General features: G+C 42.2%; 1 protein-coding gene across 1 annotated transcript in view; it reads left to right on the top strand.

Annotated features, from left to right (window-relative positions):
- The window catches only part of focad (focadhesin), a 179,343-nt gene that overhangs the window by 109,646 nt on the left and 47,833 nt on the right, over positions 1–21,864 (top strand). Inside the window, exons 18-36 of the mRNA XM_037681614.1 lie at positions 4,820–4,958; positions 5,172–5,360; positions 6,660–6,781; positions 6,864–6,956; positions 8,488–8,576; positions 10,527–10,568; positions 10,660–10,768; positions 10,859–10,975; positions 13,402–13,640; positions 13,713–13,802; positions 14,758–14,908; positions 17,781–17,900; positions 18,339–18,461; positions 18,586–18,663; positions 18,787–18,858; positions 19,008–19,110; positions 21,162–21,242; positions 21,329–21,457; positions 21,539–21,654. Coding sequence (XP_037537542.1) covers positions 4,820–4,958; positions 5,172–5,360; positions 6,660–6,781; positions 6,864–6,956; positions 8,488–8,576; positions 10,527–10,568; positions 10,660–10,768; positions 10,859–10,975; positions 13,402–13,640; positions 13,713–13,802; positions 14,758–14,908; positions 17,781–17,900; positions 18,339–18,461; positions 18,586–18,663; positions 18,787–18,858; positions 19,008–19,110; positions 21,162–21,242; positions 21,329–21,457; positions 21,539–21,654 — 2,202 coding nt within the window. The remainder of the gene's footprint in view (positions 1–4,819; positions 4,959–5,171; positions 5,361–6,659; positions 6,782–6,863; positions 6,957–8,487; positions 8,577–10,526; positions 10,569–10,659; positions 10,769–10,858; positions 10,976–13,401; positions 13,641–13,712; positions 13,803–14,757; positions 14,909–17,780; positions 17,901–18,338; positions 18,462–18,585; positions 18,664–18,786; positions 18,859–19,007; positions 19,111–21,161; positions 21,243–21,328; positions 21,458–21,538; positions 21,655–21,864) is intronic.

The following is a 21,864-nucleotide window of genomic DNA, read 5'->3' as shown; positions in this document are numbered from 1 at the left end:
CATGATCCAGAACTACACTGCCTGGCCAAAAAAAAGTTGCTACCAAAATAAAAGATCACAGTAATATTTCATTATTTCATTGGATCACCTTTAGCTTTGATCACAACATGCATTCACTGTGGCATTGTTTCGATAAGCTTCTGCAATGTCACAAGATCAATTTCCATCCAGTGTTACATTAATTTTTCACCAAGATCTTGCATTGATGATGGCAGATTCTGATCACTGAACAAAGCCTTCTCCAACACATCCCAAAGATTCTCAATGGGGTTCAGGTCTGGACTCTGTGGTGGCCAATCCATATGTGAAAATGATGTCTCAAGCTCCCAGAACCACTCTTTCACAATTCGAGCCCGATGAATCCTGGCAGTGTCATCTTGGAATATGCCCGTGCCATCAGGGAAGAAAAAATCCATTGATAGAATAACCTGGTCATTCATTATATTCAGGTAGTCAGCTGACCTCATTCTTTGAGCACATACTGTTGCTGAACCTAGACCAGACCAACTGCAGCAACCCTAGATCATAGACTGCTCTCACAGGCTTGTACAGTAGGCACTAGGCATGAGGGGTGCATCACTTCACCTGCCTCTCTTCTTACCCTTATGCTCCCATCCCTCTGGAACAGGGTAAATCTGGACTCATCAGACCACATGACCTTCTTCCATTGCTCCAAAGTCCAATCTTTATGCTCCCTAGCAAATTTAAACCTTTTTTTTTCCAGTAAGCCTCACTGATTAGTGGTTTTCTTAAGACTACACAGCTGTTTAGTCCCAGTCCCTTGAGTTCCCTTCACATTGTGCGTGTGGAAATACTTTTGTTTTTCTTCGATTTGATTTCACCAACTGTTTAAGTGATCGCTGATCACGATCATTCAGGGTTTTTTTTCGGACACATTTCTTCCTCGAAGACGATGGGTCCCCACTTTCCTTCCAGTTTTTAATAATGCATTGGACAGTTCTTATCAATCAACCTTTATTTATACAGGTAAATCCCATTGAGCCTCGAGGACTCATTTACAAGAGAGACCTGATTTCAACAAAGAAAGATGACAACAATGGACAACAGCAACAACAATAAGCAGTTATAAAAACTCATACTACAGTTTTTTTTTTTTTTTTTTTTTTTTTACAAATAGGATGGCTAAAAGGAAAAAGGTAACAAAACCAAAAAAACTGCTAGATTCCGAGACAAATGTATAAAACTAAAAACAGGAACATGTCTGCATTGGTCCCTGCCAGGAGTCCAACAGATTCTTAAAGCCACTTAGAGAGGTCAAGGTCGAGAGCTTCAAATCTTTTTGTAAGATATTCCAGGAAACAGGAGCGGAGTAGGAGAAGGCCCTTTTGCCTAGTTCAGTCCTCACTGAGGGAACACTGCAGGTAATAATGTCCTGAGAGCGCACTCCGTAGCTGCACTCACGCAGAGACATGTAGGAGGAGATGTATGAAGGCAGCAGACCAAGAAGTGATTTAAAGATGAAAATGTACCAGTGAGAGAGTCTGCGTGAAGTTAATGATGTCCAGTTAACCAATGAATACAGGGTGCAGTGGTGGGTACTTAACCCAATTTTAGTAGTTTCTGCATCCTCCTCAGATGTTTTCTCTGCTTGATGCCAATGATTTGACCATTCTCAAACAGACTGACATCTTTTCCACGACCACGCATTGTGTCTTTCCACATGGTTGTTTAAGAAATGAGAAGCAACTCATTGCACCAGTTGGGGTTAAATAACTTGTTGCAGCTGAAAGATAATCACCCATGCAGTAATTATCCAACAGGAGGCTCATACCTATTTGCTTAGTTCAATCCAGGTGGTGATTTTTTTTTTTGCCAGGCAGTGTAGTTGTTCACATGATAAAGAAGGACTATCAGCCTAATAATTGATCATTAGTGTCCTGATGGCTGCTTGCTATTAACAGAGGGCTGAGTGATACCAGCATTGTAAGAGGGGGACAGTTGGACACGGAGGCCTCCGCCCCTGTTTGCACCCCAGGGATGTGCACATCTTCATCCCTGAAAGAGTGACTGCAGAGTCCTGGCCTGATGAGGTTTCTTTTCTGTGCTGGTCCATCTGTTTGGCTAGTGGCTGTTTAGTTTCCTTGATGTAAGACTGATCACCCTCTGATACTGAACAGCATACACAATATTACTTTGTTTGTGCCAGGGGACTGGATCTTTGGGATGAACCAGTCTTTGCAGTAATGTATTTTGGGGTTTAAAAGCAACTGGACGTTGTGTTTAGAAAATAAAGTCTCAGTTTCTCTGAAACTCCCTCAACATACGGAATAGACCAGGTCCATTCCAGACCTCTCTGTTCTGGATACGGACCAGAGAGATAACTCTGGTCTAGGAAGGCCTCAGACCGCCCCAGGAGGAGCTGGAGACAGGAATGTCTGGGTGACTCAATGAACTGACCTTGGACAAGCAGCAGAAAAGGAATGGATTGATGGATCTTTAAATACCAGAACATCTTTGGTGTGAACATGAGGAGCTGCGACACCATCAATAAATTCAAAACCTTCTAATTTTTCTGAACTATGTCGATGAGCTAAACTGTAGAACAGGATGAATATTAACTCTTTCATTTTTATTCCCGTGGGTGTTCCTTAAGGAAAACTTCAACCACCTTACTGAACTGCTTAAAATAACTATTTTTAATGTTTCTCTCACAACCAACTAGTCAGTATTTATCTCAGACTGAAAAAGAAATCAAATTTAAAAGTATAGTTTTTTTATTTTAACTCTTTAAGGGTCTTCAGTTTTAAGAAACGTCACATTTCTTCTTTTTTTTTTAATTGACAAAATTATTTTATGGCAGTTTTGGGGAAACAAAAAAAATGACATCTTCGCCCCCATTAGTACACCCAAAATATTTTTTAGACAATTTTTGTGAAAATTCCAGTCCAGAGTTTTGTGAAGACCCTCCAGCCCATTGTACCCTTCAGATCCAGTAGCTGAAAATGAGACCTTGTTTTCTGTCAAACTTGCATCTCTTGGCAGTCGGACTATGAGTTTTTATTTATTTATTTATTTTAATCATTTAATTTTTTTATTATTCTCATTATTATTATAACTTTATCCATGGAAAACGCTAGTTTCTGATTTTTTGTTTTTCTACTTTTACTGAATCGAAGTGGTGGCTCAGAGGTTAGAGAAGGTGGGCCTGTGATCAGAAGGTCATTGGTTCGACTTCCCAGATCGACAATATCAAAATGTGGGTGGGAAAGTTGAAACACCCACTCCTGTCTCCACCCTCATTTGCCCACTCTGGGCCCTTGAGCAAGATCCTTAACCCCCACCATCTGCTCCCCCGGGCACCCTAGATAGCAGCTCTCTGCTCCACACAGAGGGCTGTGGTAGCTCGGTGGTCTGGGCTCGTGTCAGGAAGGACATCTGATGTAAAAACTATTACCAAGTCTTCATGTGAGATAGTTCGCTGTGAACAGCCGAAAGAAGAAAAAAACTGAATCAGGTATACAAGCGAGTTGCAGGAGCACGGTGCGCTCGCTAATGACGGGGACAAACCACCGGCAGTCAGCCGTGGAGCGTCTGACGCTGCAGCCTGCACGCATGTGAAGCAGCTTTTTCAGACTAAATGTTTACTTGTGCACATTATAAGAGAGTTTTTGTTCTTTACGTCCAAACTAAAACAATCCTGTCTGAGATGAGAGGCGAGACTCTGCAGCAACATCTGGCTGAGAGAAGGTTCTGCTTCTGGGCTGGGTTGAAGTGACCCGGCAGTGATTTTTACAGAAGTTCTCAAATATAAAAGCAGAACACCACCTAGTGAGCTAAAATAAAACTCTAAAGTATAGAGATGGAATAAAATAAAAAAACATTAGAAGTAAAAAGAAACATTACTGAGAGGATCCAAAAGTGTTCAGTCAGGTCCTCTGGACGGTTCTTTATGTTGAAATGTTTCCTCTTTCATCCAAAGGACTTCATCAGTTTGAGGAGCCACAACAAACTCAGTGCCACAAGCAGCACATTCACATAGTGGGCCAACCAGTTTGATGGTGATAAGATGGTTTCTGGAGTCCTCCCTCTCCCCCATCAACTCCTCTGAGGCAGCCATATTGACTTTGTTGGATTTTTACCTGACTACTGAGCATGAACTTTGGTGTTTTGAACCACTTCGGTCAGGGCTGCCTCAGAGGAGTCGACAGGGGAGAGGGCAGACTCCAGAAACCATCTTATCACCATCAAACTGGTTGGTCCACTAAGTGAGTGTGCTGCTTGTGGGACTGAGTTTGTTGTGGCTCTTCAAACTGATGAAGTCCTTTGGATGAAAGACGAATGTTTCCACAAAAACCAACGGTCCAGAGGACCTGACGGAACTTTGTTGGATTTTTTTACCTGGATTATTGAGCGTGAGCTTTTAAATTACTGAGAGGAATACATTATTTCATAATTTGATAATTATAGGATTAAAGTCATATTTCAGTGTATTCTGATGTGATTTTTCCTCTCAGGAACACGAGAGTGTAGTAAAGTTACTGTGAGGTACTGTGTACTGTGTGTACTCTGACAAAATTAACAAAAGGGAAAAAAATTGAATGTATTCATTGCACCAAAATAAATACAAAAATAAAAGCACAGACATAAACAAAAGTGTGGCTGTTTTTTCCCCTGAAAGATAAATCAAGGGTTAACAAAAGGAGGTGTTGACGCAGTGAAATAAATAAAATGGAACCATTTTCTGAATGTAAGTTATGAGTATTAATGATTTATATTTTTTATTCCGTGATGCTTTTTCTGTTCACGCCCTTTGTTTGAAACCATCATGATGTTGCAGCTGGATATGTCTCATCTGTAGGCTAGACCAGCTGTGAAGATGTGTGGAAGTGAAGAAGATGATGATGAGAAGGAAAACGAGGAAGAGGAGAAGGATCTGTCAGTCCCTGGTTCATCTTATGTGAAACTGATGGCTCTAACCTCCATCTCGGTTCTACCAGGTACATCAGCTCACTGAACGCTGTGATCCATATGGACCATAGCGCTTGGCGTTGGTACTTTTGTGTTGCTTGTGGTGCATCCAACTTCTTACTAGAACCAGCAGCCCTTCCAACATTTTTACCGGTAGTCTTATTCAGGTGGAGATTTGTGAAGAATGTTTTTGTAAAACTGCTTGTGTGGAGTAGATGGTGATGATGATGATGATCTTTCAGCCTTTGAGCTCCTCCTGACCTCGCTGGTTAAACAAGAGATGAGTCAGATGCCTCGAGGAGTCTACTTCTCCGCTCTGAGAGGGGGTGCGCTGCGGTCAGACCAAGGGAAGACGGTTGCAGGGATCCCGACCTTCATGCTCAAAACCTACGAGAAAAACAAGCAGCCTGGCCTAAAGCCCGGCCTGGCAGGTCAGTGAAACCTTCTCAGCTCACATTGTTTCTTCTCTGTGTGAACATCAGAAACTTGTTACGTTTGTCTCATTGTGTTCAGATGTTTGTGGGGTGATGAATTTCATACATTTGTGGTTTATAAAAACTCATCTCATCTGAGTTTACACTTGGGCCGCTCAGAATGTGGCTGGTTTTACTGGCTGATACAGATGGCTGTAGCTTTTCACACTTGTCTAACTGGATACTTGTGATAGTAGTCATGCTTTGAAATCTCCGTTCTTTTTATTTGATGCTCGATCTTCGCTGCAACAGTTGATAGAGCTGCAGACTCAGCATGAAGGTCGCTGGATCAAATCCCAGCCAAGGGCCTTGCTGGGTGGATTTGCATGTTCTCTCCGTGCATGCGCGCGTTTCCTTCAGGTACTCCAGTTTCCTCCCACAGACCAAAAACATGCATGTTAGGCTGACTGGTAACTGTAAATTGTCCCTAGGTGAGAGAGAGAGTGAATGGTTGTTTGTCTTGTTTGTCTCCATGTGTCCCTGTGATGGACTGGAGACCTGTCCAGGGTGTCCCCTGCCCCTCTCTCAGTGTTTGGACATGGGCACCGGCGACCCCCCAACTGACAAGGTGACCGGCTGGACAAAGAGCATTTCATAATACTCGTATGGACAGAAAACATCAAGGATCTCAGTGACCCTCACCTGGATGTGGGTTCCTGAGCCCCACCTTGGAGCCAGACTTTGGAGAGGGGCTCGTCAGCGGTTGCCTGGTGACTGAGTCTCTACCCATGGGGCCCAGTCGGGCTCAGTCTGAAGGAGTTAAATGGGTTTAACTTCCTGTGCGTCCACCTCCTGAAGGAGGGCCCGGTGCACGATGCTATAGGCAGTAGTCGCAGGTGGGGGCCTTGGCCCTTTGACCGCTGGGGGGGATCAGAGTCCGAGGGGGCCATTTTCCACACCTCCATTGTCAAGGTGGCTGCCTTGAGCTGTGGCCATAAGGTTGTCGGTGCGTCCTGCAGAGAACATCCTCAAACTGGTGAACAGCTTTTTTAAAATATAATTCTCTGTTTTATATTTTTATTGAAAATAAAATCCACGTTCACATATCTGCTGTTGTCAAAAATAGTTTTGCTTTTTTGTTATCCTTAATTCCTTTGACACGATCAGGAAAAGTGGGCCGTGATGTGCTTGTTGACGGGTCATGTTGGCTCAAACCTTCTCAGACCTTCACTTGTTGCAGTTTTGTCCTGTTTTTCTTAATGTGTACAAAACAAAACATGAAGTGTGTCGTCCCACTCTTCAGCTCGTGTGTTTCAGCTGGTCTGCTGCTCTGTTACGAGCTTCCTGTGCAGACGGACCGCACAGGAAGGCCAATCGAGCGTTTTCTCGTGAGCCGAAGCCGCAGCTACCAGCAGACCCTGACGGCGCTCATTCACGAAGTATAAATCGTCTCACGCGACGCTCCTCTGGTGTCACTGCTGTGAAAACATCAAACTCTTCTCTGCTTCTTTTGGCCTGCAGGTGAACATTCAGCCGTCCGAGTGGCACCGGGCTCTTCTCCTGCCCCAGGCATGGAGGGGCTTCATGAGCCGGACGTTCCACGCCGTCCTGCAGGTTGGTGCTTCTGCTCTGTTTACGCCCAAAGCTAACACTAAAGGGATATTTCACACATTTTTACGTGGAGTTTTGTGTAAAAGTTACAAGTGGGACTTCCGTACTTCAGAATCTGTAGCACATCTGGTGAAGCCTGTGGTCACTTCCTCCAAGAGTTATTCTGCCAAAATATCAGCGTCGGGTGGATTTGACAGCAGTGCAGATGTTTAAATAAAAGTGTTTACATAAACTGCAATAACATTTTCAATTGTGAGGATGGTGAAATCTTCTTTGGAGGTGACTCCTGTGGGATTGGACTGACAAACTCATAGGGACTACCATAATTCCCGGACTATAGAGCGCACCTGAATATAAGCTGCGCACACTGAATAAATAAAAAAATTTTAAAAGAAAAACAATTTTGTACATATATAAGCCTCCTTTGTGTGTAAGACGTGGGTGTTAACGTTGTAACATTTATTTATGTAGAATATATTATGTATGTACAAATTATGTAGAAATATATATTTATGTAGAATTTTTTAAAACTTTTAATACATACAGAAATATGTACAGTAAATGTTTCTTTTTTTATTTATTTTTTGGAACAGTGCTGGTAACACAGCTGGTTAAAAAAAAAATTGCCTACCATGAAGTCATCGATCGCTATACTATATAAAATATATATATTATATTATATATATTTATATATTATATAAAAAAAATATTATATTCCTACTGCTTGCAAAGCAAAATTGCTCTGTGAGCATGTGAGACTCACATGCTCTGCGCAAGCAGGTGAATCCCCCACCCCCATTTCATTGGTTCGACTGTTGAGTAAATTCATTGGTCAGATTGTTTTTTACCTTTATTTATACAGGTAGTCTCATCAGTACATGTCTCTTGGGGGGTGGGTCCTCATGATTCAATGACACTACCTCATTGGTTCATTGTGGTTGACTACCGGTCACATGGCCTCAGAGAGGGATTATGGGTAAAATGTATGTGTATCATTAATCATTTTGATTAGCAGTTTATCATTGTTCTTTTAGTGATAAGTCTGTTCTTGTTAGTTTATGTGTTCATTATGTGTTAGTTTGTGTTGGGCCGTTCAGTAGAGTAACCATGAGTGAGAGGTAGTTATCATGAAGACCTGTGGGGTTCACTCTGTCTGTGTGTGTCACGAGGACCCGCCCCCAGGAGAGGTGTATTGGACAGCTATGTGAGTGCCGGGTGTAACAAAGCTAAATGTTTTGGCAGCATGAAGCTCGTTAACCCGTAAAGAAAAAGATCCATAAATTAGCCACAGCATTGTATAAGCCGCGGGGTTCAAAGCGTGTGAAAAGTAGAGGCTTATAGACCGGAAATTATGGTAAACATTGTTTCAAACTGAGGTTGTTCAGAGCTACAGGTAGGATATTCACTGCTCTTAGCATGTCCACAGAACCCCACTTCAGATTGTCCAGAATGTTCCTGTAATAAATTAGCAGTACGCAGCAGTGCAGTAAAAGAGACTAATTTCTGCATGTGGTGAACTGTTTTGTGTGCTCAGGGTCGACGAGCTGATCTGGAGATGCAACAGAAGCAGGCCAAAGAGAACCCCCAGGAGCTGCAGTACAGACAGCACTGTGCCTGGCTGTGGTGAGCCCCGCCCTCACACATGAGCCACCTCCACACCGCACAGGACACTTAGTTGGAAAGGTCCCTCTGAACGCTGAGTCAGCCAGCACTCATATCGTCTTGTTTTTATACCTCCCACCAAAGGGAGGACGTGTTATGGGCGGCTGTGGCTGAGTGGTTAGAGCAGTCATCCTCCAATGGGAGCGTTGGGGCTTCAACTCCACCAGCAGTCACATGCTGAAGTGTCCCTGGGCAAGATGTGTGTCCCATCAGTGTATGAGTGTGATACAGCACCGATTAATCTTTGTATAGATCTAGTAGAGTGCTGTATGAATGGATAAATGAGGGCACAGATTGTTGTAAAGAGCTTTGAGTGTCTGGATAAGATGGAAAGATTTTATATAAGTACAGTCCATACGTCCATAAACTTCCTCTTGTCCCACCATTAACTTCTGATCCTCTCAAGATAATGTAATGAAGTTGATTCACATACGCATCATCACTAGACAGAGTGTTGCATACACTTTTCATAAGCCCAGTTCCAAGGTCACGGTCATGAATCAAGGTCAAAGTTATAATTAGGTCTTTGTTTGTAAGGGCCATTGCTATAGATTGCTGTATAATAGTTTATTGACTGCGTATAATGTCGTACACTGTACTCGTGTTTATTTTTCATACACAATCTAACTACTTGTTGGTGTTGTTTTATATTTTATGTTTTTATATGAAAACGTTCAACATTCAGGAGTCGGGTGCTGTGATTTGTGTTGTTTGTAACTGTGTCTTTTATTTACAAATAATTTCTTCAGTGACATCTTAGCTATGTTTACATGCGCAGAATTCTTTGACCGGATTGAAATGTGTTCTGTTTGAATAATTCAAATGTGTTGTTTACATGGGCACAATCTGTTCATGATGAGCGTTTACATGCAGCGGGCTTTGTTCTGAACAGCAGTACTGACATGCGCAGAGTGGTAAACTCTCCTTAAAAAAAACACCGAAGAAGAAGTTCTACTTCTGGGGTGAACGTAAACAAACCTGAGCACCCAAAATGGACCCGCGACAGGTTTTAATGATGGTGGAGACGTTATTGCACTCCCTGACTGAGCTACAGGCAATACAGATCATTTTGAGCTCTTTAAAAGTTTCTAGTAGAAATGTTGTGTCGCTCACCGACCAGTTTTGCTCCCCTGACATGCTAATATTATTAGCATTAGCCAGGCGGAAATGGCAAAGTCGCACATGCGCAGTCAGGTCAGTTTTTCACGATCAGATAAAAACGAACAGATCAAGCGTTTACATGCGCACCGATCGGGTTACGGATCGGCGTAAACCACCCGTTTCGTTCAAATGTCCAAAAGTAAAAGAAAGTTTCAGTAAAAATCCTTCCAGCTGCACAGCATCCGATACCAGAGGAAACAGTCATCCAAAAGAAGTGATTTACCTCCAGAAAAAGAGGAATTAAAGTTTTCAAAAGCAAGATCTCAGAATGAAAGTAACAGCTGCTCCAACATGCAGCCACCCTGAGCGGCACAATTCTAGAATGAATTCAGTAATAATCATTACTGCATTCTTACAGGAAGTGACATTTCTCTAGTTTAATTTAACATTCTTGTTTTCTTCTAGTGGCCTCTGTTCATTTTAGCTTTGTGTAACATGAAATGACAGAAACATAATTAACTGTGATAAAACATAATTTTTTTTATTTGATTACAGTAAAAAATTAGACAGTTGTGTCCTAATTTAGAATTTACAGACAAAAAAAATGTTTATTAACAAGATAAAAAAACAAGTTAAAAGCTTCACATTAATCTAAGATGCAAAGAAAACCAATGTGTTTGAGCAAACCTGCTGTGAGTTGAGTCCTGCTCCTCTGATCAGAGGAGAAAGTTTTTTTGTAGATCTTTGTTTTCCTCCTCTTATCTTCTGCTCCTCATAGTGTTTTACTCTATATTGTGTCTTCTCCCACAGGACCAGAGATCAGCTGGCAGATGTCATCAAAACTGCTACAAAGTGAGTTTTTAGCTTGTTTACATTCACAGGATCTGTTCATGTCTGTGTAATGTTCCACCTTCAGTTACAGCAGATTCTGTGTGGTTCTCAGGGACAGTCCAGTTGTTCAGGGAAACTCCATCCTGGCTCTGAGTGGTCTGGCTGCTGTCCTCGCAAAGTATGAGAACAACCTGCCCACTGATGGCAACGGCAGCCTTGGAGTAAGACTTGGAGTTACAAATGAATCGTTGAGGTCTGTTAGAAGCTGAGGACGTGTAGAACACTTTGTGAATGTGGTTCTGTCATTGCAGGCTGGACCAGAATTTGTTCCTACTGCAAGCTGGTTGTCCATGGTTCTGGACACTCTGCTCAGCATCATCAGCAGCAGCTACAAGGCCAGTGGGCAAGTCTTCTCCTGGTTCCTTCATGTAAGTTTCATCTGAATGAAGTACACTGAGTGTGAGGCTGGTCAGACCTGACATAAACTCACAAACTGTAACAATCGTTCAGTGGGTTGAAAAGTATTCAACCCCCCCGGGATTCTTTGTTTTGTTGTCCCTCGTCTTGGATCAAAGGTGGGTGTTGGAGAAAATCTCTCTCACTAATGTTATTTACTCAAAAGAACCACACTCAATGGCAGGAGAAGATTTTTAACTGGTATTTTATACTTGCAAACTTGTATTTTCAGGACAGGTTACATAAATATATGTAATATATAAACTGCTAGCAATTGGTTGTCACACTATTAGCATGTTAGCGCCCTCCTAACATGCTAACAGGCCGTCACGGTGTCAGTCACTGTGTCAGTCACAGTGTAATGTGACACTCTTCTTTAAACATTAAAAAACTAAACTTAGAAAAAAATGCATTTTTGACCAAACAAAACAAACAGCAGCAAGGTAAGAGTCATGTGAATCAACAAAAAAATAACACCAGAAAATGGATTTCTGGAGTGCTTTTTTTTTTTCATTTTTACTTTAGTCAGGAAAATGTCCCATTTGTTTACATTAAGGGGCGGGGCTTAAAACCCGTACTACCTACTAGGAGGAGCTCATCCTTAGTGGCTTCAACTTCCAGCTTCCAGTCTTGTCTCTAGTTATAGTATATATCAGTGGCTAAAACCAACAGAACAGAGGCTAAAAGCTAAAATTAGTAACACTATAGATAGGAGCCAAATTATTCAAAACAATAACTATGAGCTAAAACAAGTAAAACAGTTGAAAGCTAAGGTTATCAGAACAGTAGCTTAAAGCTAAAACCAAGTTAACAACTTAAACATTTTGATACGAGAATGGCGGAAGTAGCTTTAAATATGAAATAGTGAGTCCAAAAAACTTTCAGAACAAACTACAAACAGGAAAAAAAATTATGTGAATGCTGAGTCAGCATTCACACAATAATCATAATAAAACTGATCTTTTTTTTTTTTCATTCAACCTTTATTTATACAGGTTAATCTTATTGAGCCTTGGGGACTCATTTACAAGAATTTTAACAAAGAGTGATGACAACAATGGACAACAAAGACAACAATAGACATGTTGGTGAATAATCTCAGTCATCCAGGACATGATAAATTCAAAAACGTTCAAGACAAAACAAGTGGACTTTATTTGTAACAGAAGACGTTTCGTTCCTCATCCGAGGAGCTCGAATTGAGAAAGCTCCTCGGATGAGGAGCGAAACGTCATCTATTACAAATAAAGTCCACTTGTTTTGTCTTGAATGTTTTTGAACAATAGACAATCATAAAAGATGCATACAAATTGAGATTTTTTTAAACAAGTAAAAATAAAATGGTATTTAAAAGGAAAAGTAACAAAAAAACAGCTAGCTTGTAAGGTGGTGTAGAAAACTAAAAACAGGAACATGTCTGCATTGGTTCTTGCCATGAACTTAACAGATGTTTGAAGCCACTTAGAGAAGTCAAGATCGAGAGCTTCAGATATTTTTGCAAGATATTCCAGGAAACAGGAGTGGAGTAGGAGAAGGTCCTTTTGCCAAGTTCAATCCTCACTGAGGGAACACTGCAGGTAATAATGTCCTGAGAGCGCACGCTGTAGCTGCACTCACTCAGAGACATGTAGATCCAAGTGTCCAATGATCTCATTATATCCAGCTGCTGTGATGGACCTCAGAAACAACATCTCTATGTAATACAGGCTACCACCAAGTGACAGACAGCATGAAGCCCAAGGAACTTGCCACACTGGTTCGAAAGAAAGTTGTAGAGAAGTACAGAACCCTGAACATCTTAACAGAGCTCCATAAAATCAATTAGAAAATGGAATGATGATGCCTCAAAATGAAAACCTGTCGAGAGGCACCACCAAAACTCTCCGAGCAGGTTAGAAAAGCATTAATAAGACAAACATCTAGGTGGCCAAGGGTATCTCTGATGGAGCTGGAAGAATCTGTCCACAGAACCAATATAAGCTGCACAGAGTCACCTCTGAGCTTCATAGAGTCAGGGAAAAGATGTTGGTATAAGAATAAAAACTTGATTGGTTGGAATTTGCCAAAAGACATTAGAGATTGTCCAAACACTAGGACGAGGATACCATGGTCAAATTAAACTAAAATAAATAAAAAATGCTTTTCTTCAGCAGCTACAAGAAGCTGCTCAGAGCTGATGGGAAAGTTGATGCTATAAACAGGAGCATCCCGGAAGAAAACCTGTTGGACTGTAAAATACTTGCAGCAGTAAAATACTTTAAATGTTGTGGTTGTAATGGGACAAGTGGACCATTTTGAGCCACACCACATGTTTATGCTCCGTGGCATTTTAACCTCAGCAGGACAGACTCCCTGCAGAGGATGCTCAGACTAACTGTGATATTTTCCTCCTCCTCAGCGCTCATATTCAGGTGAGAACACAGCGAGTGCCATCGCTCGCTCCTGTGCCAGCCTGGCCTTGTCTCTACTCGTCCCAGTGTTGGTGGTCTGGCAGAGGGACAGTCTGGTCCAGGTTGTCTCGGCGCTGAAGGCCGGCCTGCCGGACTCTCCCACTGCCGATGACTCGCAGGCCATTCAGTTCCATTCAGGCCTTGCCCTCGGCACGGTGCTGTCCAGCCTGCAGCGCCAACGCATCAGGTACAGGGTTGGAGAGAGATTGGTATTCACCCACACACCTGCAGTGTCTCATCACTTTCTGTCTTTACTCAGTGACGTCTCCGCGCAGAAGGACACAGATCTTCTCTTCAGCTCTCTGAAAGCTCTGGAGAGTTGCTCCTTTAACCCCAACCTGGAGTACAAGTGAGTGGTGTGTGGTAGAGAACGTAACCGTTAGCTCTACATCTACAATTGATAAACTTTTGGAGTCAACTGAGTTAAAATGGGCACCACAGCTAAGCAACACTAGCCAATATAAGATTAATAGAAGCTATAGCTCAGCTTGTTTTACAAATATTTAAGGTGGTAGTAGCTGAGAGGCATTAACAACACATGTTCTGAGCACTAGTACATCCCACAAGATCTTATTGTCTGCCGTTGCAGAGTGAAAATGGTATTTGAAATGTCCTCCATCCATACATTTTGTGAGCATAACTTAAACAATATGTGACTTACTGACTTCCATTTTAGTGTGTGGCTGCATCTAGGTTCAAGAAAGGTCAATGGCAATAACTGGGTTGCCATGTTGAAATTCAAGATGGCCACCGCCATGTATGCAAACCAACCACTCCTATCATTTGAGGAAACTATGCTTTCTAGTTTTTAATATTTCTTAAAAGTATACTTTCCTCAAATGATTGGGGTGGCCAAAGATTAATCTATGGAGGTCAGGGCCACCATTGGCCACCTCCTGGCTCTATATTTTTACTAAGGTTATGTACCCACTATACTGTGTACTTTTACTAAGGTCATGTACGCACTATAATGTATACTTTTACTAAGGTCATTTACTCACTGTACTGTGCACTATTACTAAGGCCATGTACTCACTATACTGTGTACTTTTACTAAGGTCAGGTACACACTTTACTGTGTACTTTTACTACAAAAAGAAGAAAAAATAAAGCATACAATAAGGTTTCTATAACCATATCTCAATTCCTTCACTTCATAACATGGTCTTAGTTTAAAACTTTCATGAAAGGCAGCAGGCAATATGCATTCCTTAAATTAATTAATATTTGACATTAGCGTTGAGATTATTTTAACCTAATTTATAAAAGTAATCTCACAACTCCTTTTTCTTGCTGTTCCTCAGCACCGGCTGTGTGTTGGGTCTGGGTCTCGTGCTCTCAGCCCTCTGCAGCAGTGGGGAGCTGGACCATCATGTCCTCATCAGCCAAGCGCTTGACAAGCTGCTGGCCAACCTGCAGGACAGCAGCAGTGGGCATGGACGCATGCTGCAGGAGGTACTGCTCTGATATCACTTTTGTTCTGTTAGCTCCTCTTGTTTCTGCCTCAGTAACCATGGAGTGTGAAACTGAAGATTACTGAAGTATTATTAGTGGTTTATTAGACCTCTGTTCTTCTCCACAGTTGAACTTTGACCCACTTGAATATCTTTCTCTAAAAACATTAAGATTTACTTTCATTTCCTGTTCATTCCAGTCCAGAAAACACTCTTAGTGAAAACTACAATCATTCATTATTCAAACCCCTCAGTGACGGGGGACATCGGCGTACTGCTTGTTTTTCAATGTGCTTTATAAGTAAACTGACCCGACTTTACACCAGCAGCAATTTCACATCACACAGTCGTTATAGTTACTAGTGGAGAGGTGGTGCAGAGGTTAGAAACTGTGGGCCTGTGATCGAAAGATCGCTGGTTCAACTCCCTGTACTGACAACATCAAAATGTGGGTGGGAAAGGTGAAACACCCACACCTGCCTCCATCCTCATTTGCCCCACCCTGGGCCCTTGAGCAAGGTTTTTAACTCCCACCATCTGCTCCCCTGGGTGCACTAGATAGCAGCTCTCTGCTCCACACAGAGGGCTGTGGTAGCTCAGTGGTCTGTGGTTGTGTCAGGAAGGACTTATGTGGTAAAAACAATCACCAAGTCTTCGTGCAAGTTAGTTCCCTCTGGAGACCCCTGAAGAAGGAGCAGCTGAAAGAAGAAGAAAAACTTGTTACAAGAGTACACAGCATTAGCATCCGGCAGTATCACATCCAGAAGTAATTTCATAATATTTCTGTTGATATAATATTGTACAAAATTGATGGTCATGTATATAAAATATATAACCATATAAAATATGGTTAGGATTTTTTTTTTTTTTTTGAGTTTGTAAAGGTTTTAAAATTCTTTAGATGTAGAAATCTACTTTGATTTGACCCGTTTTTTTAAAGGTGCAGTCAGGGAGTGACTAGCGCAGGTGTGTGGTTACTATGGTGACTCTAATGAACCTCTGGCAGCAGCTTTGATGTTTCTTTTATCTACAGTGTGTTAAATAACACATCTGTGTTTTGTCAGCGTAGATTTTTACAAAATTGTCCCAAACTACTGTTGGGCTTCAGAAGAAGAAACGATGAACATTGGGAGTTTAGGCTGTAAAGAAGCTCATCATTTCTTCAGAAATCTTCCTGCCAAAAGTATTAATATTTCGCCAGTACCTAGATTCTGATGTTACACAAAAGAAGATTTTTTACACACTTTAATACTGTGCTTGCTAAATACTCTGCCACTGATAAGCCCGACTCCACACAGCACTCTTCTTATTAGTTCTTCTCAAGTTTAAGTAGCTGTATTATCCCCAAGGGGCAATTTGTTTCACTGTCAGTAGATATAGAACATCCAGAATAGACACTGAGACGTTAAAATAACAAAAATCATCAGTGTTCGTTGAGAAACCTGATCTCTACAGGGATGAATGAGCTTTTCAGTCTGTTCGTTCTACATCTGGGCAGCAGATACCTGCGTCCAGATGGAAACAACCTGAACTCACCATGGAGTGATGATCAGGATCTGCCAGAATCAGCCTGGCCTTGTTCACTGACCTCACCTTGTGTAGGTCAGTGAGGTTCTGTAGGTCAGTGAGGTTCTGTAGGTCTATACCAGCAGTTTTGCTGCACATCCTGACAATCTGCAAGAGTTTGTTCCTGTTTATTCATGTCAAAAGTCCAAACCAACAGATGAAGATGAAAGTTAAGAGACTCAATAAAACATGAATAAAACATTCTCATAAAAGTAGAATCAACATTCAAACCACAGAGCTTCAGATAAAAATATATTCTCTGGTGGGCCTTCTTTCAAAGTGAGTTCACATGGGGGTCAAAGGTCAGTTTGTCATCAAGAACAGTTCCCAGATGTTTATATTGTTGCACCACCTCAACAGCCTCACTATTACTGACCACAGGAGCTGCAACCGAAGAGTCTCTTGAAATCAATGACCATCTCCTTTGTCTTATAAACATTTAACTTTAAAAAGGAAGACTCACACCATTCAGTGAAGTCCCCGACCACAGGCCCGGGGTCTGAGTCGTCACTGCTGAGACGGGACAGGATGACAGAGTCATCAGCAAACTTTAAGATGTGACGCTGTTGGAACTGGCTGCAACAATCATTTGTAAATAAAATGAATAAAAAGGGTGCAAGAACACAGCCTTGAGGGGACCCAGTAGAGGAGGTGGAGGTGGTTTGCTATTATAGTGGATGTTAACCTGCTTCCCACTCTGTGGTGATCGTCAATGCAAACTAGACGGGATCATAACTGGTCTTTTCGTGTTCAAGCCACTCCTCCCATTGTAATCCTTAATCACCCTATAATCAGACTTAAATTGCTTTCGCTTTTCCCTGCTCTGCTTATAAGTCCGGGTGTAGCCATGCTGCACCATCATCTCTGATATCTCTCAGTAAATACATAAATTTTTTGTGGTGCCATCTCAACACGATGAGGAAGTGGCGGTTCAGATATAGTCTGCAGTGTTACTGGGCAGGTCATCCAGTGACGTAACTCCTCTGGCCAATCAACAGCTGCTGTCTGCTTACGTCAAAATCAGCCCCTCAGAGCAGTCTGCTTGGAACCTCAATCAAGGTGGTCCCATAAACCGGACTGAGTGGGGGTGGGTGCTGGCAGTGAGCAAACCCTTAAGTGGAACCAATGAGAGTTGAGACAGTGGCAAAGCTTCATAAGTGTCTTTTTTTCCCGTAGTCAGTTTTATTATCATTAAGAAATTATTCAAATCATTTACGTCTGTTTATGTTTTAGGAGTAAAGGTGATTTTGTTCTGTGTGTAATTTGAAAACAAAATCTGGAAACTTCAACAATTTTTTCCCTTTCAGGTGTTGTCTTACTCCGTCGCCTGTGTGGGCGTCTCTGCCTTCAGTGCAGGTCTGATCGATGCGTCGAAAGCTGAGGAGATCATAAGCTCTCTGCGCACCCTGACCGAGGAGAGCCAGCAGGTCAGGAGGACGGCCCATAACTGACAACTGTTGTAAAATATAAAAAACTAGAGAAACTGCATTTCCTGCAAAAATGCAGTGTGAATGCTTATTGCTGAAGAACTTGCAGAAAAATTGCTGAAATTTGCTAACAATAGCTGAAAGGAGCAAAAAGAAGTTAGACAGACCTGCCCAGGGTGTCCCCCGCCTCTCCCACAGTGACTGCTGGATATGGGCACCAGTGACCCGAAAAGGAAGAAGTGGGTAAAAATGATGGATGGATAAAAGCAAATACATTTTATTTTTAATTTCTCTTTTAATATGGTGAAACTGGTCTGTTTTCTCCAGATGATCTCACCGTCATCTCTTGCTGACTGTAAAGTATCTTCATGTATAAATAATCTCTGTGTAAGTTCCAGGGAGTCATTTTGGACCCTCTAATGTCTCTGTTGTCTCCAGACTCCAGGGTTCTCTCTGGCTCTGGGGTTAGTAGTCCATGGACTGTCTGTGTCGGGCCACGGTAAAGCTGAGGAGCTCCACCCTCGTCTACTGGCTGCCTGGATCAAAATCCTCCTAGCAGAGGTGCAACACGTGCAAAAGTCTCTGAGTGTATTCAGAAGCAGCGTTGTTGACAGATCGTGGATTATTTTGGTTCAGCTGTAAGGATTGACAGAGTGAGGACGGTGGGTTTGTCTTTTTCTTCCAGGGTTGTCCCACAATGCAGCGGCTGGCTGCTGCCAACGGTCTGGTGGCTCTGGTTGGATCGGAGAGTTACCTCATCCAGGTGAGACCTGGCGCTCCTCAGAGCAGCATTCACCAGTCCTGGTCTTTATCAATGTTTTAGGGAAACAGTGACCACCTACTGTGAACAAATCTCCTTTGATCAAGATGCTTTTTGTCGTTGCAGCTGAAAGATGAGCTGGACCTTTCCTCCCAGCAGCAGAGCAGACTGAACGAGGTTATTCGGGCCATGACACAGGTAGCACACGGGCTGCCAATATTAGATTTTCTGCTTTTTGCAAAACTTGGTGACTTTTTCTGGTTCCAGAACATACATGACATTTTTTATTTATTTTGCATTTATTTATGATCGGCAGTTTAACAACAGTTTTTAATTCTCTGTTGCAGATCATAACCTTTTCTGGAGCCATTGGTTTGCAGTCCAACAGTGCCTGTTTGGTCGGCCATTTGTACCTGGCCCATGTTTCCACCAGTCACAGTCACACAGCAGGTAATAAGAATTTACTTGTGAGGCCTGCCCTCTTTTGAAGACTTGTCTCAGTAAATAATACTACAGTATATGGGTTTTCATACTCTGTTGCTGAGCGAAAAGGGGCAATATGGAAAAACCGTCTGTTCATCTGTTCATGCATGTTGTGAGCACGATAACTTGAGAAATAAATGTTACCGACTTCCCTTTTGTATGTGGCTGCATCTAAGCGTAAAATAGATTCCTTTCGAAATTAGATTGCCACGTCAAAATCTAAGATGGCTACCACCACCTCAATCCAATCCAACCTGTCACCTCCATTATTTAAGGGATCTATATTTTCTAGTTTTTATATTTCTTAAAAATATAGTTCCCTGTAATGATTGAGGTGGCCGGTGCGGTAAAGGAAGATGAATTTTTGGTGGCCAAGGCCACCATCAGCCACCCCTTGGCTCCGCCATTGCACCTGGTGGTGGATAAAATTTAGTCTGTGTGTAAATTTGTCACTTGTTCACCACTTAGTCTACTATATTGTGAGTGAGTGAAGGAGAATGAGCTGACAAATAAGTGGACAGCTAGAATGCAGTGCTTTTGTTCAGGTCACGTGGCTACTAAGAGTCCATTCCTTTAGGATCTGATCAAGCACGTGGAAAATATGTCTGTCGCGATAAACAATAAATCAATTAATCACATGATAAATGAAAATTATCAACCTCATTTTCATTTATCGGCTTTTTCATTTCTTAGTGTGTCTCTCTTTCTACTGAAGACACTGGATGACAAAAGGCTCGACTCCGGTGTTCTTCACTATTTTAATCGTCCAAAATCACATTTTTGGATCGTTAAAAGCAGCTAAGCTACGAGCTAAGCTAACAGGCCGACCATGGTATAAAACCTCCGTCTTGTCGAAGCTCCAAAATTCACGGTTGAAACCAGTGTCTTCCTGTAAAAAGTTGTTTTTCTCTGCAAAAAGAGGCTGAGAACTTGTTTACTGATATTTTTATTAAAAGCTTTGTGTGAAAAATGCTATGCTAAAGAGCTCAAACCACACTGAGCATCTGCCATTTTGAGAGCCAAAGAGAGACAGCCCATGTCATGTCAAGAGGCCTCCCTCCCATTTTTCTTAAAGAGACCAGTCTCTACATTACGGCAAAGACTGGTTCATCCCAAAGATCCAGTCCCCCGGCCCAAACAGAGTAATATTGTGTATGCTGTTCAGTGTCAGGAGGGCTGTGATCAGTCTTACATCGGGGAAACTAAACAGCCACTGGCCAAAAGGATGGCTCAGCACAGAAGATCAACATCATCAGGCCAGGACTCTGCGGTCTACACTCATCTCCAGGCCAGCGGTCACTCTTTCAGGGATGAAGATGTTCACATCCTGGACAGAGAGGAACGATGGTTTGAGAGAGGAGTAAAGGAGGCCATCTTTGTGAAAAGAAATCCATCCATCCATCCATTTTCTTTACCCGCTTATTCCATTTTTGGGTCACGGGGGTCGCTGGTGCCCATGTCCAGCAATCACTGTGCGAGGGGCGGGGTTCACCCTGGACGGGTCGCAAGTCCATCACAGGGACACATAGAGACAAACGAGACAAACAACCATTCACCCTCACTCTCACCTAGGGACAATTTAGAGTTACCAATCAGTCTAACATGCATGTTTTTGGTCTGTGGGAGGAAACCGGAGTACCCGGAGAAAACCCACGCATGCACGGAGAGAACATGCAAACTCCACCCAGAAAGGCTCCAGACAAGGAAGCGATCCTGCAACTTTCTTGCTGTGAGGTGACAGTTGTAAGAAGTGCACCGCCCCACTGTAGGATTTATCAAAAAGCAAATCTTAAAAGTAGACAAGCTGTCAGCCTCACACACAGAAACTGGAAGTTGGTTCTTCAAGAGAGGAGCCTGAGAAGTGAAAGATCTTCCTCCCATTGTACTTTAGGAACTCTAGGAACCACAAGTAAACCTGTAGTCTGAGAGCAATGCGCTCTGTTTGGAAAATTATGATAATTTTAGGCACAATATTAATGCTGATTTGTGTATTTTATTTTCCATTTATAACCACTCAGTTCCTCAAGATTTCACATACCTCTCAGAAAAAAGCGTCATCAGGTCCATCATGGACTTCATCACAGAAGCTGGCAAAAAAGGTTGTGCACCTGAACATCGATAGGTACAGTGTGTTTTTAAGCAACTTATCACAGCTGAATATCCCTCTCTCTCCATGTGTTCCTAGGCCCAGAGTTTTCTCATCCTGCTTGGGTGAAGACAGCACTGACCTCACTGGCTTCAGTTGGACTCAACTTCCAGTTCCCCCCAGTTAACTGGAGTGCTGTCCTGTCGCCTCTAATGAGGCTGAGTTTTGGTGAACACTCTTTTGTCTCTTTGCAGCAGGGTCACTCCCAGGGTTTAGACACTGTAATCATTAGTTTTTTGTTTTTGACAGGAGAGGATGTTCAGCATCAGTGTGTGGTGTTGGCAGCGTCTCAGGCTCAGTCTTCTCAAAGTGCTTCCCTCTTTCTGGGCTCGTGGCTGTCACCCCCTCTTGTGCATAGTCTTGGTGTAAGTAATAAATGTTTATCTGATCCCTTTTACAACCAACTTGGCCACCGTAGATTAATCTTAGGCCACCCCAAGCATGTGAGGAAACTACTGTACTTTTAAACAACTATTTCTAGTTTTAATATATATTAAATAAATATTATATATATATATATATATATATATATATATATATATATATATATATATATATATATATATATATATATA

This window comes from Nematolebias whitei, chromosome 1, assembly GCF_014905685.2.
Source record: "Nematolebias whitei isolate Nwh7 chromosome 1, NemWhi1, whole genome shotgun sequence".
Lineage (NCBI taxonomy): Eukaryota > Metazoa > Chordata > Actinopteri > Cyprinodontiformes > Rivulidae > Nematolebias > Nematolebias whitei.
This window is presented reverse-complemented; position numbering and strand designations above follow the sequence as displayed.